Raw genomic sequence first — 24,700 nt, 5'->3', positions numbered from 1 at the left:
CAGCGTTTCCAGGATTCTAATTGATCTTGTTTTCTGGGGGACACTTGAAAGAGCACAGTTAGTTGGACAAACTACAGCCTCCACTGCCATAGTTGATAAATGTGGCATAAGTAAATGATGCATTGTTTCCTTCCTCTACCTCACATTCTAGATTCCCCTCACCCTCGGCTAGCACCCCGCCTTGGTCTCAGTGGCTTATCTGGTGAGTGATCCATTCCCTCATCCTTGAAGGATCCCTGAGCTCTTGGTCCGCATCCCCTCAGGCTGTGGCTGCTGTACTCGTCCATTTGCCATCAATGTTAAGCAAGGAGTACCGACAGATGCCCAAGCAGATCACCTGGGGGCCAAACATATTCCTCCCTGCCCCCACTGTGTAACAGCAGCCCTATCTCCTCCTGATGATTAGGGTCACGTGCCCCTGCCAAGACAGTGACTCGTCTTCCGTTCCGTTGGCATGAGAAGCCTGAAGTGTCCAGGTAGCAGTCAAAGCTTAGAAGGTAATGGGATTCTTGCTGTGTCCCCTGGTAGCAGTGTTCCCCCTTGGAAAACCAGGACCTCTAACCTTGCAGAACCCTGAGGGAGCAGGAAGCACACATTCCAAAAGTGGATCACTGGGATTGATGGTAAGCTGGGCCACTCCTACTTTCACCTCCGAGTCCCCAGACCAGTGTATTCTACCTCTAAAGAGCACAGCACAAACAACAGATTTAACGTGTACACTGTGTTTTGGAGGATGGTATCCCATTCCTGCACAGTATCACCTGCAAGCTTAGGTCTTAGCTGTGGCTACACCAGGTTGTTCTTTCACTCTATCAGGCCAGCAGCTTCTGGGTGGCGCGGTATATAATGTCATCAGTTGATTCCATGGTCGTGGGCTTACTTTTGCACCTCCTTTGCTGTAAAGTGTGTCCTTCAGTTTGATGCAATGTTATGCGGGATCCCATACTGGTGGATCAAATATTATGTAAGCCCTTGGACAGGGATGCTGGCTAAGGTCCTGTAGTCAGGAAGGGCAAACCCATATATAGAATATTCCAGTCAAAATCAGTCATTCCTCTTTCCCGAGTGGAAGGAGCCCAGTGTAGTCAGTTCGCCATGGAGTGGCCGGTTGGTCTTCTTGAGGGATGGTGCTGTGTCAGGGACTCAATATTGGTCTCTGGTGCTGGCAGTTTGGACATCAGCAATAATGCCATAGGCCTCACATGCTGCCTCTATCTCTGTTACCCTTGCCACTTCATACGTGTGCCCATCTGCCAGCACTGGCTGATTCTAGAAGCTGGCTGACATCATTCGGCTGAGTCATTCTGTCTACCTGGTTGGTTAGTGCCACTTCAAGGGTGGATGCTATCTGGTGGGTGTTAACACACAATACAAAGATCTTCAATCCTCACTCTGTTTCATCTCCACTCCCGAATGTCCACCCACATTTCGGTGTCCCAGACCTCCTCTTCCTGATCTTCCAATATTGTTCATTCAAGGCCTCTGTCTAATCAGCCAAGCCATTTACCACTGCCCATCAGTGAATATGTATTCGAATCTTGGGTCACTTCTCTTTCCCCAAAAAATAGATGACCAGGTGCACAGCCCAAAGCTCTTCCCATTGGGAGCTTTGCCACTGTTTGTCAAGACCACTCCGAGTGGGGCTATATCATCGTCACTGTCCATTTTTGGCTTCCACCCACGTACCAAGCCAACCCATTTGTGAACCAAGCTTAGGCTTTTTCTTCCTCCATCTGCTGGTTGTAAGGTGTTCCCTTAGTGAGCTGAGGGAGGCACTAACACAACAGTGTGGATGACACGGGCATCCGGGTTACTTGCTCAGGCAGCTTGCATGGTCCTGCTGGGGTCGATCCTGGCTCCTGGGCCCATCTGACTTCATTACTTGGTGGGCCTGGCAGGACCCAGCTCATAATAGGCACCAGAATACGTGGTTCCTTGGTACCCCACGGTCAAGCAGTCTGTCTCTCTCAGGGCCCAGTACTGCACCAGGATTTGTTTCTCAAAAGCTGGGTAATTCTCTGCTGCAGATGGCATGGCCTTGCTCCAGAGCCCCAGGGGCCTCCCACTCAGGCATCCCATAAGCTCCACACTGCATTTTCCCCACTATCCAGTATTGTAGGATCTGCCAGATCATATGCCCTGAGTGGCAAGACTGCTCACACCACAGCCTGGACCTGCTCAGGGCTGGCAGCCTTACGTGTCACCTGAAATATGGATCGGAACAGTATTTCCAGGTGTGGAATATGCTGCCTCCAGAACCTAAAGAGACCTCTCCTCTGGACCTGAAGAGGCCTTCCTCATGGTGGAAGGTGCAAGATGCAATGCTTTGTGTGATTATTTGGAGGGGCTGTCCTGGCATACCTTGGCCCACTGAATCCCTAAAAATCGCACTAATGTGGCAGGACCCTGAGTCTTTCCAGGATTTATCTCCCACCCTCTGGAGTGCATGTGTCTTATCAAGGCAATGTGCTAACCATCTCTTGCTCATCTTGGCCAATCAATATGATGTAATCGATATAGTAGTCCAGTGTGATATTCTCTGGGATGTACAGATGGTTCATGTCCTCTTGGACTATATGATGACATAGGTTGAGAAAGACAACATAGCCCTATGGCAAGACCATCAATATATATTGTGGTCAGTCCCATGTAAGTGTGAAATGTCTCTGATCCTCTCTTCTGATCAGGATAGAAAAGCAGTCATTCACTAAATCAGTGCCCACCTGCTGAGATCCTTTAATTTGCTCCAGCAATGGCAGCATGACCAGTACAGCAGCTTCGATCAAGGCTACTACTTGGTTGAGCTCGCAGTAGTCTACATTCTTTAGGATCCATCCAGCCTCCTCAGGGCCCAGACTGGTTAATTCAGTGGAGATATGATGGGACTAACACCCCTGCGTCCTTTAGCTCTTTCAGAGGAGCACTAATTTCCACCATCACCCCTAGGATAGATACAATATTGTCTTTGATTTACAGTTTTGATCAGGGGAGGGGGGTATAATTTCTGAGGCATCCATTTGAACTTCCCCACTACCATAGCTCTGCCCCGGCAGGCCAAGGAACTCGTATAGGGGTTCTGAAAACTACAGATATGTCCATTCCAATTATGTATTTGTGAGCTGGGGAAGTGACCACTAGGTGGACATGTGGACCCAATGTACCCACTGTGAGCAGGACCTGGGCCAGGACTTCATTTATGACCTTATGTCTACTCTGCTTCTCATCATGGCTGGTGCCACTCTCACCAACATATTCCTCACTTTGTAAGTCGGGTATATCCTCTGGGCCCTCCCATAGAATAGAGTCAGCTGGTTGGTTTTCCAGACTTAAGTAGTGTATCTACTCTAACATCTGCTTCTCTGAGCCCTTTGATCCTTTCCTCCACAATCTGCCATGGAAGTCTGGTATTTCTCCTTCACTTGGTGTGGGCCACTGTTTTTTCCAAGCTTCCACAAGTCATCCAAAATTGTATCAGCAACATTTCCTGGAGTCATTGCCATGGTTTTAAGTTCTGTGTCCTGGGAGAGTGCTCCAAGTTCATGCTTCACTCCCTTGGTCCATTGTCCTCAGCATCCAGTCTCAGGCATGCTTTCCCAGCTCCTGCTGATATATGTTAGCCAGATTCTTCAGCTTCTGTGTATCATTCCTTTCCTTCCTTTGCAAGCTTAGAACCTCTCCGGTCAGGTAGTGCTAGGATTTGACCCTGGTTATTGATCTGGTTGCCGAGAGGGGAAGGGAAGTTGATTCTGAAAGGGGTAAGAATTGTTTTATAAGACACATGCTTCGTTCGAGGCCTCTGCATTATTTTCAAGCAAAGGGAAGTTTCTGTATTCTAACAAGGAATGGGCTACTCCAGCAGACCCAGTGGGTTCAGGTGAATCTGTAAGTTCAAGGTGTTACACGCATCTTTCCAGATATCCCCATCACAATCTCAGGGCTCCACTCCTGTCCTTTTAGGGCCCTGAGCATGGCATAGGAGATGTACTGGGCCTGAGAATTCAACCTTCTCTGAAGTTCGACTACACTTACAGTTAAGTCCTAAGTCTGATCTTCTGTGTCTGCCCTCTGGTTGCAGAAGATTGAGGTTTCCTTAAGTACAGCCAAGGAGGTCTTCTGCCTTTTACATTTTGCTTTGAACTGGTGATTATTCACACTGAGCATGTCATATCTTTCTTCAGCTAATCAAGGGTGTTTAGCGAATAGTCACCCAAGTCTGGTTACCATTTCCCTCACACCTCTCTAGTACCAGGAATATTTCACCAGCTAGTGCATTCCCTTCCACTAGTATCTCATTACAGTCCACCATCAGTTAAAGTTACTTCTGCTTCAAAACCCCATAGGCCTGCACTATAATTCTCCCACTCAGGAGAATCAACTCCGTACTGCATCTTTTCTTACTACAGACATCTCCAGTATCATAGGGTTTGCCAGATCATATGGTTCAAGTGGCATCCTGCTTGCACCACAGCGCAGACATGTCACAGGGCGCTTTGTGTTGCTACAGCACATCAGGGACTATTGTGCTCCGCCCCCACAAATGATGCTTTGTTATTGCCTGCTGGCTGCTGGGTGGCCCGGCTCCAGAAAGGCAGTAGAGTCTTCTTTGTAGTTTGACTTCTCTGGCCCACTGTTTTAGGTTGGGGTCTCTGAAAACAGATTTTGAGGCAGAGAATTGCACACACAGGCTTATCGGGGAGTGCCTTTGGAATCAGCACCTGTAAGGAGGGCAAGGTTGAGCAGAGGGAGAAGTGGGTCCCCAATGCGGTTGCATCCAAGGCCTCAGCTGATCCTAAGGGGGAGCTCTAGAGCTAGGATGGTCCTTCAGAGTCAGCCTATATTGAGGCAAAGAGGCTGGCCTTTGTACTCGCTCATAGACCAGATATCAGCCATGGGCTGCCAGTAGGTAAGTATAACCTTGGCCAAGGAAGTTCCCTGTGACAGAAGACAATTCCCAAGGGGACACAGCTGTGATCTTTCAACAGCTGATATTCAGGGTGCATTGGCCCTGAAGAGGAGATCTGAGCAGAACACCACAGTATCCACTACATTTATGGTCAAAAAAGTTTTAAAAGTTTTTTTAAAAAAAGTGATATATATCATATATATACACCACAGTATCCACTACGTATGTGGTCAAAAAGTGATATATATATATATATATATATATATATATATATCTTTTATTTATTTATTTATTTATTTTCCCATTCATCTAATTTTTAAATTTTTTTAAAAAGAATTTTTATTGGAGTATACTTGATTTACAATGTTGTGTTCGTTTCAGGTGTACAGCAAAGTGAATCAGTTTTACATATACATATATCCACTCTTTTTTAGATTCTTTTCCCATATAGGCCATTACAGAGTACTGAGTAGAGTTCCTTGTGCTATACAGTAGGTCCTTACTAGTTATCTATTTTATATATAGTAGCGTGTATATGTCAATCCCAAATTCCCAATTTATCCCTCCCCCCCTTTCCCCCTGATAACCATAAGTTTGTTTTCTACATCTGTGAGTCTATTTCTGTTTTGTAAATAAGTTCATTTGTACCATTTTTTTAGATTCCACATATAAGCGATATCATATGATCATCATCATTTTCTAAATGAAAAATGCACAGGTCTAAGAGATTCTCTTCCAACATCTGTGAGGGGACAGTGTCAGTGATGGAGTAGGGGGTAGGAGGGAAGAGGGAGAGAGAGGAGAAAATAGCTGTACTTGGGGTCTTAGAGGTATGTCAGTGAAATCACTAGGGCCAGTTGTGCTGTGTATTTTTTTAAATTTTTTTAATTTTTAAAAATTTTTTTTCGGGCTTCCCTGGTGGCGCAGTGCTTGAGAGTCCGCCTGCCGATGCAGGAGACGCGGGTTCGTGCCCCGTTTCGGGAAGATCCCACATGCCGCGGAGCGGCTGGGCCCGTGGGCCATGGCCACTGAGCCTGCGCGTCCGGAGCCTGTGCTTCGCAAATGGGAGAGGCCACAACAGTGAGAGGCCCGCATAACGCAAGAAAAAAAAAAAAAAAAAAAAAAAAAATTTTTTCTTGTTTTTGATAGATGCCCATTATGACAATTTAAATTCATGTAGACAACTTTAAGAAGCATTTTATTGGCAATAAGATAGCAGCACTTTCGATTTTAAAAAATCAAAAAAAATATGTTGGCAAAATTTATTTCCAAAAGGATATAGCATCCAAAATGTACATTCGATAAGCAATTGACACACAGGGAACCTTACTCAATACTCTGTAATGACCTATATGCGAAAAGAATCTAAAAAAGAGTGGGTATATGTATATGTATAACTGATTCACCCTGCTGCAGAAAGTAACAAAACACTGTAAATCAACTCTACTCCAACAAAAAGTAAATAAAAATTCAAAAATAAAAAAATTCAAAAGTTTTTATTGAATAACAAATGGCACACTTCAATTTTCATAATTGATATAAGAACTCTCCCCCAAATCAGGGTGCTCTTTGGTGTATTACATGGGTAGACTCCCTCTTTAGGGAAAAGAGGATAGCATAATAGCTGGTGATAAATGACCATCTAGTAGATTGCTCTAAAGTGACACGATGATTCCATGTCGACCTCTTCAGTCAATTATTTCAAGTGTGGAAGAATCATATCAGAGATAAAGGAAAACCTGACCTCTAATTCCAGTTAAGGAAGTGGTTACTTAGATTCTAGGCTATATTTTTTGTTTTGTTTTGTTTTTTGTTTTTTGTTTTTGCGGTACGCGGGCCTCTCACTGCTGCGGCCTCCCCCGCTGCGGAGCACAGGCTCTGGACGCGCAGGCTCAGCGGCCATGGCTCACGGGCCCAGCCGCTCCACGGCACGTGGGATCTTCCCGGACTGGGGCACGAACCCGTGTCCCCTGCATCGGCAGGCAGATTCTCAACCACTGAGCCACCAGGGAAGCCCCTAATTTCCTTCTTTAATAATCAAATATGAAGTATATTCAATTACTTTTAGGACTCAACTTTACTAATTAATTAGAAAAACCCACACAAGTTAAACCATCTTCATATAAAAGGACTTTGGCTTTCCTGGGAGTTAGTATGTTAAATTTTAGTCTCTGGCACATTTACATACATATCTCCATTTTTTTATTCTTCAAAAAAATGTATTTAGAAAATATTTATTGGAGGTTTATATCAATTAAATCCTGTTGTCATTGAAGACCTATTTCTGAATCTACTCTATAGAACTAAAAATAAAATTTAATGGGTAATAGGATTATCTGATAGTCAACATTAAATTAATAAGACATATCCCTAATAAATAAAAGTATCTAAAAATTCACCTTCACTGAATCAGGACCTTCACTGAATTAGGGGTTTTAGGGATCAGATACCTAAAGAAAGGTTTATAGCAATTATTTTTGTATAAAACCATTGTTTTTCCAACAAAATTCATGAGCCCAATTTCCAAGTTTCAATTTCTCTGTAAATATGGAGTCAGTTTGACTAGAATTTAATAATCCTAACTCTTCTGGTGTTGTCTCAAAATCAGCAATAAAGGGACTGGGATCCAATTTTATTTCATTATCTGTAGAAACTGGTGTAAGCTACACTGATTTCCTAGAGGCAGAACATTCCAAAGGGATTTTCTGAGGGTCACAATGTATATTCCTAGGGTTAAAGTACACCTCTGTTTGAAAAAGGAGCGTTTCCTCTGAAACAACCTTTGTCCTGATCCCACAGTCATGCACAGGGTATATAAAATCATAGGCATATGTTTGTATCTGAGTCACAGGGCAACCCGATCCCAGATATAATTCATCAGCAAATATATACAAATTGCTGCTGTACGCACATGGGCTTACAGAGACCATCAACCAGTCCATAGAACAACTTATTTTCACGTTGATGTTCTCAGCGCAAGGCCAAATCAAGGCAGCAAGGAGAATCAAGATTTCTGAAGCCATAGAGACCTCCATGTGAGCAGACCCCCAGCCCAGGATTTCTTGGGAAAAATCTGTGCTGTGTATTATCAGAGACCCTGATTGTGTGCATGTAGGCAATCCCAGGAGTGGCTCCTCCCCTCAGCCTTCTTCTACGGGAAACCTGATTGGGGATGAGCTTCTGTCTGTGGAGAAGTCTGTCAGGAAGGAATCCTGGGCCTGGGGGAGAAGCCCATATGGGAATGGGCCCAGGGACAGTGACTTAGCAGTTCGTGATGTATCTACTGCTGTTTCTACGCCTCTCTGATCCTGTGGCTTCCCCTCATTCTCAGCTGCATTCCTCCTCACCCTCATCATGGCTGACTCTGGCTTCTGTAGAACCCCCACCAGCCTGCACCCCTCAATCTGCTCCTCCTTTTCTAATGCAGCTGCCCACTCATGGCTGCTGTGTCCCTCTCAGTGCACAACCACACGTGGTGAATGTGTTCTTCCTTGGGAAAGGGCTAGAGAGCAGAGAGATGCTTCAGGCCACACAAGCAGACATAGGTGCTGACACATACCTGGGCACACTCCATATATATATACCCCCTAAGGTTCTTTGCCATTTACAAACCTCCATGCAATTTCAAAGTATGTTACACTTTACAAAGCACTCCTTGTTTTGCAAAGCTTTTCGGATAGTGTGACAAGCAGACCATACTTTGGGAAATGCCTGCTCTCTGTGTTTTAAGAATTTGTTTTATAGTTTGCAATCTCCTTTGACATTTACATACCTCCACAAGGATTACAACAGACTTCATTGTTCACAAAGAGCTGTTCCGTTTTTCAAAATATTTCAGCAATTAAAAATCACATTATAGTTTCTCTAGTGGCACTGGAGGGGCAAAGGGGTCAAAGGACCAGCCTGGGTTTCGTCTTCCTGAGATTGGAGCATTGACGGATGTGCTCTGCTTTTCCTCTTCAGGGCGAAATACTTCAAAGGGAAAAAGATCCATGGAGAAATTGACATTAAAGTAGAACAGGTTAGTTGGGGCAGGTGGACATGGGGGTCAACTGTCCAGACTGCAAACTGAGTGGTCTTTTTTGTGTGATGTGAGTGAATCCCTGATTTTTTTTCCTTCCCAGGCTGAATTCTCTGATCTCAACCTCGTGGCTCATGCCAATGGTGGATTCTCTGTGGACATGGAAGTTCTTCGGAATGGGGTGAAGGTTGTGCGGTGAGTGTAAAAAGGTTACCTTGGTATTATGGGGGAGGCATAAGGGCTCCCTTAGAGCTGAGGGAGAGTCCCCACCTCCCCTCCCATCCTTCTGTGAGCAAGAACTTAGGCACATTGCAATAGCCAACCTAAGTATCCATCAACAGATGAATGGATAAAGAAGTGATACACACACACACACACACACACACACACACACACACACACACACAATGGGATGTTACTCAGCCATGAGAAAGAAGGAAATCCTGCCATTTGTGACAACATGGATGGATCTTGAGGACATTATGCTAAGTGAGATAAATCAGACAGAGAAAGAGGAATACTGTATGCTATCACTTATATGTGGAATCTGAAAGAGCCAAACTAATAGAGACAGAGAGTAGAAAGGTGATTGCCAGAGGCTGGGGGTGGGGTGGAAGAATAGGAGAGATGTTGTTTAAGAGTACAAACTTGCAACTGGTAGACAAATAAGTCCTAGAGATCTAATCCACAGTACGGTGGATACAGACAACAATATTGTATCATAATCAGCAAACCTGCTAAAAGACCAGATCTTGATTATTCCCACCATGAAAAAAGAAATAATTATGTGACATGGTAGAGGTACTAACTAATGCTACAATGGCAATCATATTATAATATATAAATGTATCAAATCAACATGTTATACACCTTAAACTTATAGAATAATTGACATATAACATGCCAATTATATTCCAATTTTTAGAAAAAGAACTTAGGCACAGAATGTAAGGAGATAGCTTCTCTTGTGGAGAAGAGCCAAGGATCCCAGAAGACCACAAGCCAAACTTTTCAGTTATTGGATTGGCCAAAAAGTTCATTCGTGTTCTTCCATAACATCTTACAGAAAAATCCAAACGAACATTTTGGCCAACCAAATATTAATTCAACAAACATTTCTTGAGCATCTACTGCATGTCAGGTGCTGCTCTCAGCATTTTACATTCAACAAATATTTATTGAGTATCTATTGTGTGCCAGGAGCTGTTGTACATGCTGAGGTCCTGGCAGTGAACAAAACAGACCCCAAAAAAGACAAAATAAAAACCCTCTGCTCGGGGCTTCCCTGGTGGCGCAGTGGTTGAGTCCACCTGCCGATGCAGGGGACACGGGTTCGTGCCCCAGTCTGGGAAGATCCCACATGCCATGGAGCGGCTGGGCCCGTGAGCCATGGCCGCTGAGCCTGCGCATCCGGAGCCTGTGCTCCGCAACGGGAGAGGCCACAACAGTGAGAGGACCACGTACCACAAAAAAAACAAACAAACAAACAAACAAACAAAAAAACCCTCTGCTCTCATGAAGCTTACATTCTACTGTGGGATACACACAATAAACAAATAAAGAAGGAAATGTCAAAGTGCTAAGAAAAAATATCAGCAAAGGGATATAGGGATTGGTGAAGGGATTGGGGAAGGGTCTGCAGTTTGGTTGGAGGTAGACCAGTAGTGTGAGAGACATTTGAGGAAAGACCTGAAGGAGGTGGAGGAGTGGGGCATGTAGAAATCTAGGGAGGAAGCGTTTCAGGCAGAGGGAATAGCCCATGTAGAGGCCCTGAGGCTGGAATTTATTCTGGGCAGCATCCTTCGTGGACAGAAGTAGTCTGAGAGATTGTGACTGGGAGCTGTGAGAGCTGAGCGGGCAAGTTGCAAGCTCACCTTGGTGAGGAGAGGAGCAAGCAGGAAAGGCTTAAGAGGGCCACCAGATGAGGAAAGGGTAGGAAGGGCACATGTGGTGGAGGGAACAGCTTGTGTATGTGGCTGAGGTGAGAAACCACTGTGTAGTTTCTAGGAGCTGTGGAGATTTCAAGACTTGACCTTTATTCTAAGGGTGGTGGGGAGCTTCTGGGAGGACCATCTACACTCTACCCTTGCCACCCCAGGTCTCTGAAACCAGACTTCGTGCTGATCCGCCAGCATGCCTTCAGCATGGCACGGAATGGAGACTACCGCAGTTTGGTCATTGGGCTGCAGTATGCCGGAATCCCCAGCGTTAACTCTTTGCATTCTGTCTACAACTTCTGTGACAAGCCCTGGGTGGTAAGTGACAGAAGGGTACTACTGGCAGAGGGAACAGCTCATACATGCATGCGGGAGCTTGAAACCACTGTGATCTGGGGGAACGGAGGAAGTTTGGAAGCTTGGAGTCCCAGCTTGGAGACACCCTGCAGGTAAAGGGACTTGCTGACCCGTCTCTCCTGCCTCTCATAGTTCGCTCAGATGGTTCGACTGCACAAGAAACTGGGGACAGAGGAATTCCCTCTAATCGATCAGACCTTCTACCCCAATCACAAAGAGATGGTGAGTCTGGGGAAGGGGAGTGAGCTGGAGGGAAAAGCATCATGCCTGTTGCAATAGTATTGCCAATGGATGTATTACCAGTGGTATGCTATCAGAGAGTGCAGCCGGCACATGCACATGGAGGGTGACATTGCTTCGTGATAGGGTTTATTACTACCAGGAATTTACTGTGTAGTTACAAGTGTGATTAAATCATTGATCCTGTTGTAGTATCTATTCTCACCAGTATTAAAAAACTGATTTCTAATGTAAATTAACAGAATTAATGTAATGATTCAGATTATGGTGCTCACTTCGGCAGCACATATACTAAAATTGGAACGATACAGAGAAGATTAGCATGGCCCCTGCGCAAGGATGACACGCAAATTCGTGAAGCGTTCCATAATTCTAAGATCCCACATGCCTCACGGCCAAAATACCAAAACATAAAACAGAAGCAATATTGTAACAAATTCAATAAAGACTTAAAAAAAATGATGCACATCAGATTATGTTACATATACAAATCAAGTCATTGTTACTAACATTACCAAATATTCCTCCTGATAGAAATGTTAATAGTGTTTCAAATTAGGATTGCCAATAAAAATTATCAGTAGCAATGTTAAAAATTAGATTGTATACAAATAGAAAATTGGATTGTTGGCTACTTTTACCACAAATATAATCACTAATATTATAAATTATAACCAGTATTACAAATTACTGTTATTGATAAAAAATTGTGAGTGCCAATGTTATGAATTAAATTATAGTTCCTAATAGAAGTTGAGTAATTATTACTAGTATCATTGAAGATTATAACTATTATTACAAATTATTATCAATATTATAAATTATGCTCTAATATAAATTATAAGTCCCTGTTTTGAATTATATTATACTTAATAATAAAAATTGTATTATCATTACTAATATCATCAAATATTACAACTAAGATTACAGTTTATTACAGTGTTACAAATTAAGATCATCAATATAAGTGATTAGTACCTATGTTGTGAATTAAGCTATAGTTACTAAAAGAAATTAAACTATTAGTACAAACATTGTACTGTTACAAATTACTGCCAATGTTACAAATTAAGATTACTAATATAAATTATGAGTACCTATGTTTTGAGCTATCCTACAGTTACTAACAGAAATAATTATTAATATGGCTAACATCCCATTGATATCATAAATAATTACTAATATTAAAGTTATGTTTACTAGTATAAGTTATTAGTACCACAGTTATGAATCAGGTTTTAGTTACAAATAGAAACTGGAAAAAAAAAAAGAAATTGAATCACCATTACCAATGCCATCAAGTTTTATAACTAATTTGACAAGGTTTTTACAATGTTACAAATTATGTTTACTTATATAAATAAACATCACCAGTTTTATGAATTAAATTACAATTAAATATCAATATTGACCCAGCTTTACCAACTTAAATAAACATTGGTACTAATATTAAAAATTCTTACAAGTATTACAAATTATGGTCACTGATATAAGTCAGCAGTGCTATGAATTAAGTTTACTGACAGATGAAGATCAAATCATTAGTTCTTAGGAAACCAAGTTTGTTTATTATTATTATTATTTTACATTCACTGAGAGATAGTATAGCTGACTATGGTTAAGAACATGGACCCTGTAGTCAGAATTTCTGTATTGTAATCCTAGCTCCACAACTTATTAGCTTCCGAACATAAGAAGTGTTAGTTAAATGCTCTGTGCCTCAGTTTTCCCATCTGTAAAATATGGCTAATAATAGTTCCTGCCTTACAGAGTTAATGTGAGAATTAAATTATTTAATGAACATAAAGTGGTTACAACAGTGCATCTGACATTTATTAACTGCTACCTAAGTGTTGATGAAGTTCCCTTCTATTCTTTATTTGTTGAAGTGTTTTTATCATGGAAGGATGCTGGACTCTGTCAAATGCTTTTTCTATGTTTATTGATATGATACGGCTTTTTGTCCTTCATTCTATGAATATGGTGTATTACATTAATTGATTTTCATGCAAATTGAGCCACACTTGCATTCTTCGGCCAGATCCCACTTGGTCTGACATATAATCCTTTTTATATGCTATGGGATTCAGTTAGTATTTTGTTGAAAATTATGGTATCAATAATCATAAGGGATATTGATCTGTAGTCTTCTTATGATGTCTTTGTCTGGTTTTGGTATCAGGGTGATAGTAGCCTCATAGAATGAAATGGACAGTGTTCCCTCCTCTTCTATTTGTAGGAAGAGTTAATGAAAGATTAGTGTTTATTTTATTTTTAATTTTTAAATTTTTTTATTTTTTTTGCTGTGCCGTGCGGCATGTGGGATCTTAATTCCCTGACCAGGGATCAAACCCGTGCCCCCTGCAGTGGAAGCATGGAGTCTTAACCACTGGACCTCCAGGAAAGTCCCTAGTGTTAATTTTATTTTAAATGTTCAGCATACTTCACTGGTGAAGACATCTGGTCCTGGGTATTTCTTTGTAGGAAGTTCTTTTGTTTTTTTAAATACTAATTCAATCTCTTCACTTATTGTAGGTCTATTCAGATTTTCCATTTCTTCTTGAATTAGTTTTGGGAGTTTGTGTCTTCCTAGAAATTTGTCCATTTCAACTAGGTTTCTAATTTGTTGGCATAGAATTGTTCATAGTGTTCTCTTATAATCCTTTTTATTTCTTTAAGGTCAGTAGTTATGTCTCTTTCATTCCTGATTTTAGTAATTAGTTTTCTCTTTTTTAAAATCTTAGTTTTAAAAATAAATAAAATCTTAGTCTAAAAGTTTGCTTATTTTGTTGATCTTCTCAAAGAACCAACTTTTGGTTTCATTGATTTTCTCTATTGTTTTTCTATTCTCAACTTCATTTATTTACACTCTAATCTTTATTACTTCTTTCCTTCTGCTTGCTCTGGTGTTTGTTTTTGTTTTTTGTATAGTTTCTTAAGAAGATTAGGTTATTGATTTGATATCTTTCTTCTTTTTAAATGTAGATGTTTACAGCTAAAATTTCCCTATAAGCAATTTTTGTATGTTGTCTTCATTTTCATTCATCTCAAAGTATCTTCTGCTTTTCATGGTGAGTTCTTCTTTGACCCATTGGTTATTTAGGAGTGTGTTGTTTACTTTCCACATATTTGTGAATTTCCCAAATTTCCTTCTGTTATTGGTTTCTAATTTCATTCAGTTGTGGTCAGAGAACATACTTTGTATATTTCAGCTCTTTTACATTATTGAGATTTGTTTTGTGGCTTAACATATAGTCTGTCCTAGAGAATGTTCTATGTACCCTTGAGAAGAATATTTATGCTGCTGTTGTAGGATGGAATGTTCTATAGATGTCTGTTAGGTCTAGTTGGTTTATAGTGTTGTTTGGGTCTTCTCTTTCCTTGTTTATCCTCTGTCTAGTTGTTTTATCCATTATTTAAAGTGAAGTATTGAAATCTCCAACAATTATTGGTTTTTTGCTTTTTTTGTTGGTTGCATTGGGTCTTTGTTGCTGTGCATGGGCTTTCTCTAGTTGCAGCGAGCGGGAGCTACTCTTCATTGTGGTGCGTGGGCTTCTCATTGCAGTGGCTTCTCTTGTTGCAGAACACGGGCTCTAGGCACACGGGCTTCAGTAGTTGCAGTGCATGTGCTTAGTAGTTGTGGCTCACGGGCTCTAGAGTGCAGGCTCAGTAGTCGTGGTGCACGAGCTTAGTTGCTCCGTAGCACGTGGGGTCTTCCTGGACCAGGGATTGAACCTGTGTCCCCTGTATTGGCAGGCAGATTCTTAACCACTGTGCCACCAGGGAAGTCCCAACAATTATTATTGAATTGTCTATTTCTTCCCTTCAGTTCTGCCTGTTTTTTTGTTTCATGTATTTGGGGCTCTGTTGTTAGCATATATGTTGACAATTGTTATATCTTCTTGATGGAATGACCCTTTTATCAGTATAAAATGTCCTTTTTTATCTCTAGTAACAATTTTTGTTTTAAAGTCTATTTTATCTGATGTTAGTATAGCCATTCCAGCTCTCTTTGGGTTACTATTTGCATGGTAAATCTTTTTCCATTCATTTACCTTCAACTTATTTGTATCTTTGAATCTAAAGTGTGTCTCCTATAGACAGCATATAATTATGTCATGTTTTTCATCTATTTTGCCTATCTCTGCCTTTTAATTGGAGTGTTTAATGAATTTACATTTAATGTAATTACTGATAAGGTAGAATTTATGCTTGTAATTTTGCTATTTGTTTTCTATATTTCTTATGCCTTTTGTGTTCCTGTATTCCTCCATTAATACATACTTTTGTGTTAAATAGATATTTTCCTGTGTGCCATTTTAATTCTCTTGTTTCTTTTTCCATGTTTTTTAAAAAATTATTTTCTTTGTAGTTTCCCTGGGGATTACAATTAACATTTTAATTTATACCACTCTCAGTTTAATTAAAACCAATTTAATTTCAATAGTATTAAAAAAACTTTGCCTTTTTATAGCTTTATTCCCTCACTCTGCCTTTGTGCTATTATTGTCATACAAATTACATCTTTACACATCATATGCCCATGAATATAGAATTATAATTATTGCTTGATGCAGTTACCTTTTAAATCAGATAGGAGGAAAAAAGCATTACGAATAAAAAATGCATTCACACTGTCTTTTATATTTATCTATGTAGTTACCTTTACAGGTGCTCTTTATTTCTTCACGTGTATGTGAGTTACTGTTTAGTGTCATTTCATTTCAGCCTGAAGGATTCTCTTAGCATTTCTTGTAGGAGAAGTGTGCTAGTGACAGATTATCTAAGTTTTTGCTTATCTGTGAATGTCTTAACTTTTCCTTCATTTTTGAAATATAGTTTTGAAGGATATAGAATTCTTAGCTGACAGTCTTTTTCTTTCAGTGCTTTGAATATGTTGTCCCACTGCCTTCTGGCCTCCAAGGTTTCTGATGAGAAATCAGCTGTCAGTCCTACTGAAGATCCTTTGTATGTGAAAAGTCACTTCTCTCTTACTACCTTCAAGATTCTCTCTTTGTCTTTCACTTTTATAGGTTTGTTTATGATGCGCCTAGATGTAGATCTCTATGAGTTTATCCTATTTGAAGTTCAGTGAGCTTCTTGGATGTACAGATTAATCTTTTTCATCAGATTTGGGAGGTTTTCAGCTATTATTCCTTCAAATATTCTTTATTTCACTTTTCTCTTTTCTCTCTCCTTTTAGGACTCCCAATATGTGTGTGTTGACATGCTTGTGGTGTTTCACAGGCCTCTGAGGCTCCAGTCATTTTGGTTATTGTTTTCTTTCTGCTCCTCAGATTGGATAATCTCAGTCGGCCTATCTTCAAATTCGCTGATTCTTTCCTCTGCCAGCTCAAATCTACTGTTGAGCCCCTGTAATGAATTTTTCATTTCAGTTATTGTGTTTTTCAATTCCAGAATTTCTATTATTTTATAATTTTTATCTCTTTACTGATAGTTTCTGTTTGTTAGAACACCATTCTTATACTTTCATTTAGTTCTTTAGACATGGTTTCCTTTAGTTCTTTGAAAATATTCCAGGTAGTTGATTTGTAGTCTATTAATTCCAACATCTGGACTTCCTCAGGGACAGTGTCTACTGACTGCTTTATTTTTCTGTGTTTGGGTCATACTTTATTGTTTCTTCGCATGTCTTATAAATTTTAGTTGAAAACTGAATATCTTAAATAATATAATGTGACAGCTCTGGAAATCAGATTCCCCCTCCTCCCCAAGGTTTTCTTTTGTTGTTCTTTGGGGGTTTTTTTAGGGACTTTCCTGAACTAATTCTGTAAAGTCTATATTCTTTGTCATATATGGTCATTGAAGTCTCTGCTTTATTAGCTTAGTGGTCAACTAATGATTGGACAGATATTTCTTTAAACACTTGGATCTAGTAAGTCTCCCAGCCTTTGCTGATGAGCTCTGAGGGCATGCCTTCAATGTTCAGGCAGGCTGTTTACAACTTTACCTTAGCCTTTACTTCCTGCCTGTGCAGAGCCTCAAGGTCAGCCAGAGATCCTAGGCATGCACACAGCATTATGCATATTTATGGCTTTCTAGATTCCTAGGAATATGTCAGAACTTTTCAAAACCTCCTATGAACATCTTATTACTCAGATTTTTCTGTTAAGTTTTGGTCAGCTTGTTGATTGTCTTAACTGTAACCGTTGCCTCAAACAGCTGCTGTGTTAAACAATTGCTGCTGATTATTTTTGAAAAGCACCCCCAAGAAAAACTGTTCACACTAGGTCAATTCTGAGTCAGGTCAAATAGACAAGTCCTGTGAATGGAGTTTTCTGGGGAAGTGCCATACAGGTCAAATAAAGATAGTTTCTGGGAATGGGGCTTTGGAGGAACTCCTACCCTGTTCTGCTTCCTCCATTGGCTGCTAGCCAGCCTGCTGTGTTTTCATCAGAATTGCAAGGGTGTTGACTTTAAAATCTGTTGTGGAAGTGGGAAGAAGAAAATGGGAACAGGAAAAGTTCAAATGCCACAAAACTTACTGTTCTTAGTGAGATTCAGCCTTTTTCTTCAATAAATGCTTCCTGAATTATTGTAAACCTCTGGTCAGTTTCCAGAGTTCTGATAAAGTTGATTGTGACAATTTTTACCAATATTCTCATTGCTTTTATGGAGGAGAGGAATTTTATAGGCCCTTACTTGGCATTTCGGCCAACATCACCTCCAGGCATATCTTGTTCTTTCACAACCCTAGGATAATGGTATTTCAAAGCCAGGATCTGGGAGCTAGATGTACTCATTGCTACTGGAATGTCCTTGCTTCTAGATCCTCTCATTGTGCAGGGCTTAGGAAATTTCATTATATATATATGAAATATATACATATGAAATTTTATATATACATATATATGAAATTATATGAAATGTGTTCATACTGATACTTTTTGGGGGTTTTTTTTGGCTACACGGCTTGTGGGATCTTAGTTCCCCAACCAGGGATCTAAGCCCCCAGCAGTGAAAGCGCCAAGTCCTAACCACTGAACTGCCAGGGAATGCCCCTGATACTTTCTATTTTTTTTAGAATTAAATTGTTTTATTTCTTTATAATAAACTTATCAACAGTAGTGTGAGCAGTGACTGCCTTCTTTTCATGGCATACCTGATGACAGGGAGCCAACATTATTTCTATGCTTTGTAAATTGTCATCCTCCTTGCCAAGTTTGGATCAGCCTTCCACATTGGATTCTTTGTGTTTCCAATGTCATGAAATTCCCCCAGAGTTTTGTTAGTCTGAAATTTCCTGGCCGTGTCACTTCATCTGGGACTTCTTCAGAGTTTACTTCACACACTTTCCTCCTTCCTGCATCTCTGGGAGACAGGGGGATGTGAGCCTGAGAGGAACAGAAGCCATGGAGAGAGGGTCGCCCTTGACTGGTTCAAGATCACACGCAGGAAAATGGAGGGAGAAGGGTCTGGATTTACACGCCTTTTATCCACAGGAGGTGCCTCACCACATTGTCTCACTGGTGCAGGTTGGCCCCACTGAAGGAGAAAGGGCGCCGATCAGCAAGTCACTGGAACAGCAGGAGGGAATCATTCCTACCAGTATTAGTGTGGTGTATCTGATGAAAACTGTTGTTTTTCATTCTGGGCAGAAACTCACAGGATCCTGGTGATCAGCAATCAGTTGGACCAGGGAATTGGGAGGAGTTTCTTCTCTTTGAGCTGGGATCCCCGATACTTTCAATTCTAATCCAACACAACATAGGGTTCCTTCTAGCCTTCCCCCTTTCTATATTTATATTTCTCTTCTCTAACATTGAGAACCCTAGCTTCCAACATCATCAATATATTTACTCATTTGCTCAATCCTACAATACACAGAAAGTATTTTTAGAATTTCAACACCTGTACCACTGTGAAAAACAACTGTAGTAAGGTATAGCTTGAGATTTGTTTGCCCTTTTTATGTCTTTAGATGAGGATATACAAAGTACTGTATTCAAATGTTACATGGTCTAGTTCATTTTGTCATTCAACATGGTTATATTATTCATGTTATTTCAAATATAGTTTGTTTCCCTTTATATTAAATTTTAGGTTTTTTCCCATCTATACTGACTTAATTTTATGCATTTAAATGTAATATGTTAGCATGATTCCAAAAGTTAAAATATAAAAAGGCATACACAGATAAAATTTTAAACCTACAGGAAATGGATAATTTTCTAGGGAAACAGTTTACCAAAATCGACCCCATTTGAACTTAACAGACCAATTTCCGTAAAAGAAATAAAGTTATTAAGGAACTACCCCCTGAAAAAGCATCAGGCCCAGATGGTTTCACAGGGGAATTCTACCAAACTGTTAGAGGCCAGTTAATCCCAATGCCACATAAATTGTTACAAAGAACAGAAAATGAAGAGAAACTTCCACATTATTTTTCTAAAGCAATTATAACATTGATAACACAAAAAGAAAAGCATAGACCATTTTCAATCATAAATATCAATGCAAAAATTCTAAATAAAATATTAGCAAACAAATCCAGAACTAAATTAAGAAAATAAGATAGCATAACTGTCTAAGTAAGTTTCCTTCTTGGAATGCGAGGATGGTTTGTTATAGGTAATGTATTAATATAATACAACATATTAATAGATCTGAGGAGAAAGTCATATGATCATTTCCATAGATATTTTAAAAGCCTTTAACAAAGTTCAGCACCCATTATGATAAAATCATTCAAAAACAGAAATCAACTCATGCCTTCTTAACATAATCAAATTTGTATACCTCAATCTGAAAGTTATTATCAACTTAATAGGACAACATTGAAAGCATTTCCACTAAGGTCAGGAACAAAGCAAGGTGCCCACTGTCTCCATTCCTTTTCAACACTGTACAATACTTAGAGGTATTAGACCAATGCAGTTAGACTAGGCAAAGCAATTATAGATGCAAGAATGGGTAAAGAGGATGTAAAAATATCTCTATTAATAGATGATATGATAGTATATCTGGAAATCCCCCAGAGAACCAATAACAAATTCAAACAATAAAATAACTTAATAACATAGCAGAATATAAAGTCAACATACAGAAATCAGTAGTTTTCATATACACAAACAACCAGATAGAAGAGAAAACCCCATTTAAGGTAACAACAAAAAAGATAAAATATTTCAGGATAAATTTAGCAAGGGGTGTGCAAACTTATATGAGGAAAAGTTTAAAACACTCCTGAAAGACTCAAAGGTAGACTTACACAACTGGAAAGACATTCCTTATTTGTGGATAGGATTAATTAACATCATAAAGATGTCAGTTCCCCTTCTTAGGTCTCTATTTTTAATTTATAAATATAATGTGATCCCCCAAAATATACCTATAAGCTGTTATCTGGAGCTGGACAAGTTGATAGTAGAGTTCATATGGAAAAGCAAACATGCAAGAATAGCCAGGAAAACCCTGAAAAAGAAGAGCTATGAGAGGGGACTAGCCCTACCAGCCTACAAGGAGTTTAGTGCATTTGCCAGCAAACATTTTATGAAGCTTTTCTAATTTAAACAATATGATGCTGACACATGAATAGATAGACTAACAGACTAAAAGAAGAAAAATTAAAAACCCAGATTTAGATCCATGTACATATGGAAACTTAGTAGATGATAAAAGTAGCAAGCTTTGTTTTTGACATTTAAGTTCTTCATCCATCTGAAGTTGATTTTCCTTTTCTTTTTAGCATTCTTACAAACATCTTTATTACATGTTTTCTTTAACGCTTCTCTACATGCATTACAGAGGGGTCATCACATCCATTCACTTACATTACACTGTTCTCAATGTAGCAATCAAGTAGCACTCTTCCAAACATCTTTATTACATGTGTTCCTTGAAATTGATTTTCACATACAGTGTGAGATAGGTAGGGATCCAGTTTCATCTTTTTCCTTATAGGCAACACTGTTTTCCCCACTGATCTGGTATGCCACCTCCGTCATATCCTAAAATCCTATATATGTGGGGGGCAAGTTCAGGACTCTCTGTTCTACTCCATCGGTCACTTTCTCTATACCTGTTCCAGTGCAGTACTGTCTTAATAACTATATTTTCTCATTAATTCCTGATATCTAGTAGGGCAGATGCACCTCCTGGCTGTCTGTAGCTGTGCAGAGGCTATTTTTGTCAAGGGACAGAAAGAATAGGACTTCAGAGGCCAGGAAGAAGACAAAGTTAATGGTGGGTAATGGTGGCGAGTGGTGGCAGAAGCATTAGACTTCCCACAGGCCAGCTTGCCTCCCCTATTTCCTCTTTTGTCCCCAACCCCACTGTGCAGCATGGAGGGACAAAAGCTAGGCCTGGATTTGTGGGAACAGTCTTGCACCACCCCGTACTTTGAAGCTGGAAGACACATATCAGGACTCTGGCCCCCCTACCCCATCTACTCCCATCCAGTTTGGAGACCACCAGGAATCCTCAGGGATACTCAGCTCAATGTGTCTAAATAGTCATCAGTCAGGGGTGGGGCACAGGGAAGATCTTGTGAAGCACAGTTTGACTTCTTTTCACCCCGACTTTCCTAGCCTGGTGATCTACTTACATCATCTTGGTCATGCAGACCTAGAGGGTGGGGTGCTATGGGAATAAGGACTTCCCTTCCCTTGCTGCCTACACTCCAGGTGATTTGTGGCTCAGCAAATATTTGCAGAGGGTTCATGATGTGACAGGTGGAGTCCAACACCAAGGTCTCTCTGGATCCAGTCCCCTCTCTGGGCTCAGGATTCATGGTCCCTGTGCTATGAGGAAAGAGAGGGTGCTTTGGGGTGAGAATCAACAAGGTCAGGGATGTGGGGATTGTGTGAAAAGAGAGAGAGCAGGAGTGAGGGAGCAATTGAAGTAAAGAACGAGGGAGATATGTCAAGAGGGTGGGGGTTTCTTTTTCTTCCCTTTCTTTTTTTTCACTGATTATTTTTTTATTGAAGTATAGTTGACTTACAATATTATATTAGTTTCAGGTGTGGAACATAGTGATTCACAATTTTTATTGATTATACTCCATTTACAGTTATTATAAAATATTGGCTATATTCTCTGTGCTGTACAGTATATTCTTGTAGCTTATGGGGTTTTGTTTTGAGGGGCCAATTTCATTGAGGTATAACAAGTTCGGAAAAGGGGACATATCATGTGTACAGCTCATTGAATTTTCACAAAGTGAACACACTCCTGTCTTCTGCACCCAGATCAAGAAACACAACACAAACCAGATAGATCCCTAGCACAGTTAGAAGCTGGTGGTCTTTGGGAGGCTTGAGGGGGTAGGGGGGGGAGGTTGATGGGCTTAGATTTGTTTGTGAAGTTGAAGGAGGTGAAGCGTCCCCAGCCCACTGTGGCTGAAGAGAAGTCTGGGTCCAAGGCCAGAGGCTGTTGTACAGGAAGATTCAATAGCAGATATCAGGTCACCGGGGAAGAGAGCCAAGTTCATGGCTTCATGTTCTTCTTGCCAGTGCTCAGATAAACAGAGGTCCCTCTACGGACACTGGTGCAAGGTTGGGACTCAGGTATGTGGCTTTGCGGGGGTGGCAGGGAGGCACCTAGGGGTGGTTGGGCAGGGCACTCCTCCACTCGCTTCTCCTCATAGCTTCTGCTCCTGGAAGAGAAGGACCACAGATGCTAAGGATAGGCAGGGGAGCCAGGGACCCATGAAAGGGAATAGCAAACAGCGAGGAAACAAAGAGGAGTGGGGAGCAGAGAGGAAAGAAGAGAGCGAGGAGAGGGTGCAGCAGCGGGGCGGGGTGGGGGGGATAGAACACAGAGAAGGAGCAGGGGCAGGGGATCAGGAGAGGAAGTAGGGACCAGCAAACAGGAACAGGGAGCAGAAAGAACAGGGAGGAGCTGGAGCTGTGGCTGCAGGCATACCTGAGGGGCACACTCAAGGCCCCGGGCATCCTTACCTGTAGATATTCAAGATACTTTCCTGATATACTCCTCCCGAGCCCCTTCCAAGGCTACACAACTCAGTGCAGGTTCCCAACCCTCAAAGAGCCTAGAGGGGATGGATGCCATATCCTGATGGTTGGTAAAGTGTGACCAGATGTCATTTGGCTGGGACAGATTGTGATCCCCAGGTGGTCAGTCCCAAAGATCCAGGGCATTATGGGTCAGGGACAGAATTTGCTGTGGTTGGCTGAAATCAGGAGCACAGTATCCTGAGGTTGGGAGTATTTGGTGGAAGAATGCCCCAGGGAGGGGCACTTTGTTCCAGGGCTGGGACAGAGCCAGAAGTCTGAGGATGAGGAGTCCATGCAGGGTGGGGACAGGCTGGCTGACCTGAAATAGAAGAAAACTTCTCCCCATGGATGTCACCACCACTGTTCTTGGTGGGTGTGTAGATAGATACAACCACATTGCTCTTTATATTTGGGTACTTTCATGACCCAGAGTTTCAGAACCCCTTTCAGAACGTTGATTGTCTGTGAGGGGGGAAAAGAGAGAGGGACACTGGGACTGAGGAGCATTTATGGGGTGAGGGGCTGGGTCTTAGTATCGCATCATTAGCTTTTGGATCTCAAAGACCCACCCTATTCCCTCAGTCAGAGCAAGGTAGGGGATTGTATTTTGGTGGGGAGGTGGGTACAGGGAAGAGGTGAGCAGGGAGCCCTGGTTACTTGATCTCATAATGCCTCATGGTCTCAGTGAGAAGACCCAGGAATTAAGCCACAAGGACTAAGGGTGGGAGAAATGTGTCAGGGGACCCCTTGGGGTTCAAACATTCAAGATTTTCCCTGTCCCCAAGACTCTTGGGAAAAAAAGGTTTGCAGAGCAGCTACCATCCAGGTTCAACCACCTCAAGGGGCTTTATCCACCCTTCTGGAACCTCACTGTGAGTCCCTGCGTTGGAGGATTCTCTGAGGTCTACCCAGACTTACCCACGTCTGAGTTACAATAAGCAGTATGAGGGCCAGCCCAAGGGTGGTCAGGGATAGAGCCAGGAGCAAAGCAGGGACCAGCAGGAAGTCGGAACTCATGGCAAGGGCCTGGAGACACAGTGGGGGTGGGGGGAGTTGGAGCATGACTTTTCCCTGGCCCAGCTCACCCCCAATCAAGAGAAGATTCAGGGAACATTTAATTAACACTACTACTTTCCAGGGGCCTGGGGTCAGGGGAGGCCCCCATGGTGTGGTGGCAGGGAAAGGACACTGAGACTGGGCCTCTGGTACCAGTGGCCCCACGTCCATTCATCAGAGCTGTAGCTCTCCACAGATGTTCAGCAGG

The 24,700-nt window shown here is 41.3% G+C and overlaps 1 protein-coding gene across 3 annotated transcripts in view; it reads left to right on the top strand.

Moving 5' to 3' along the window:
• Positions 1 to 24,700, top strand: part of SYN1 (synapsin I) — a 45,987-nt gene that overhangs the window by 4,829 nt on the left and 16,458 nt on the right. For all 3 annotated transcript variants that reach the window (XM_007450854.1, XM_007450852.1, XM_007450853.1), the window contains exons 2-5: positions 8,867 to 8,924; positions 9,028 to 9,119; positions 11,023 to 11,179; positions 11,351 to 11,440. In XM_007450854.1, coding sequence (XP_007450916.1) covers positions 8,867 to 8,924; positions 9,028 to 9,119; positions 11,023 to 11,179; positions 11,351 to 11,440 — 397 coding nt within the window. The remainder of the gene's footprint in view (positions 1 to 8,866; positions 8,925 to 9,027; positions 9,120 to 11,022; positions 11,180 to 11,350; positions 11,441 to 24,700) is intronic.

This window comes from Lipotes vexillifer, unplaced genomic scaffold (genome assembly GCF_000442215.2).
Source record: "Lipotes vexillifer unplaced genomic scaffold, Lipotes_vexillifer_v1.1 scaffold129, whole genome shotgun sequence".
NCBI classification, from domain to species: Eukaryota; Metazoa; Chordata; class Mammalia; order Artiodactyla; family Lipotidae; genus Lipotes; species Lipotes vexillifer.
The sequence above is the reverse complement of the archived record's forward strand: the minus strand, read 5'-3'. Positions and strand labels throughout refer to the sequence as shown.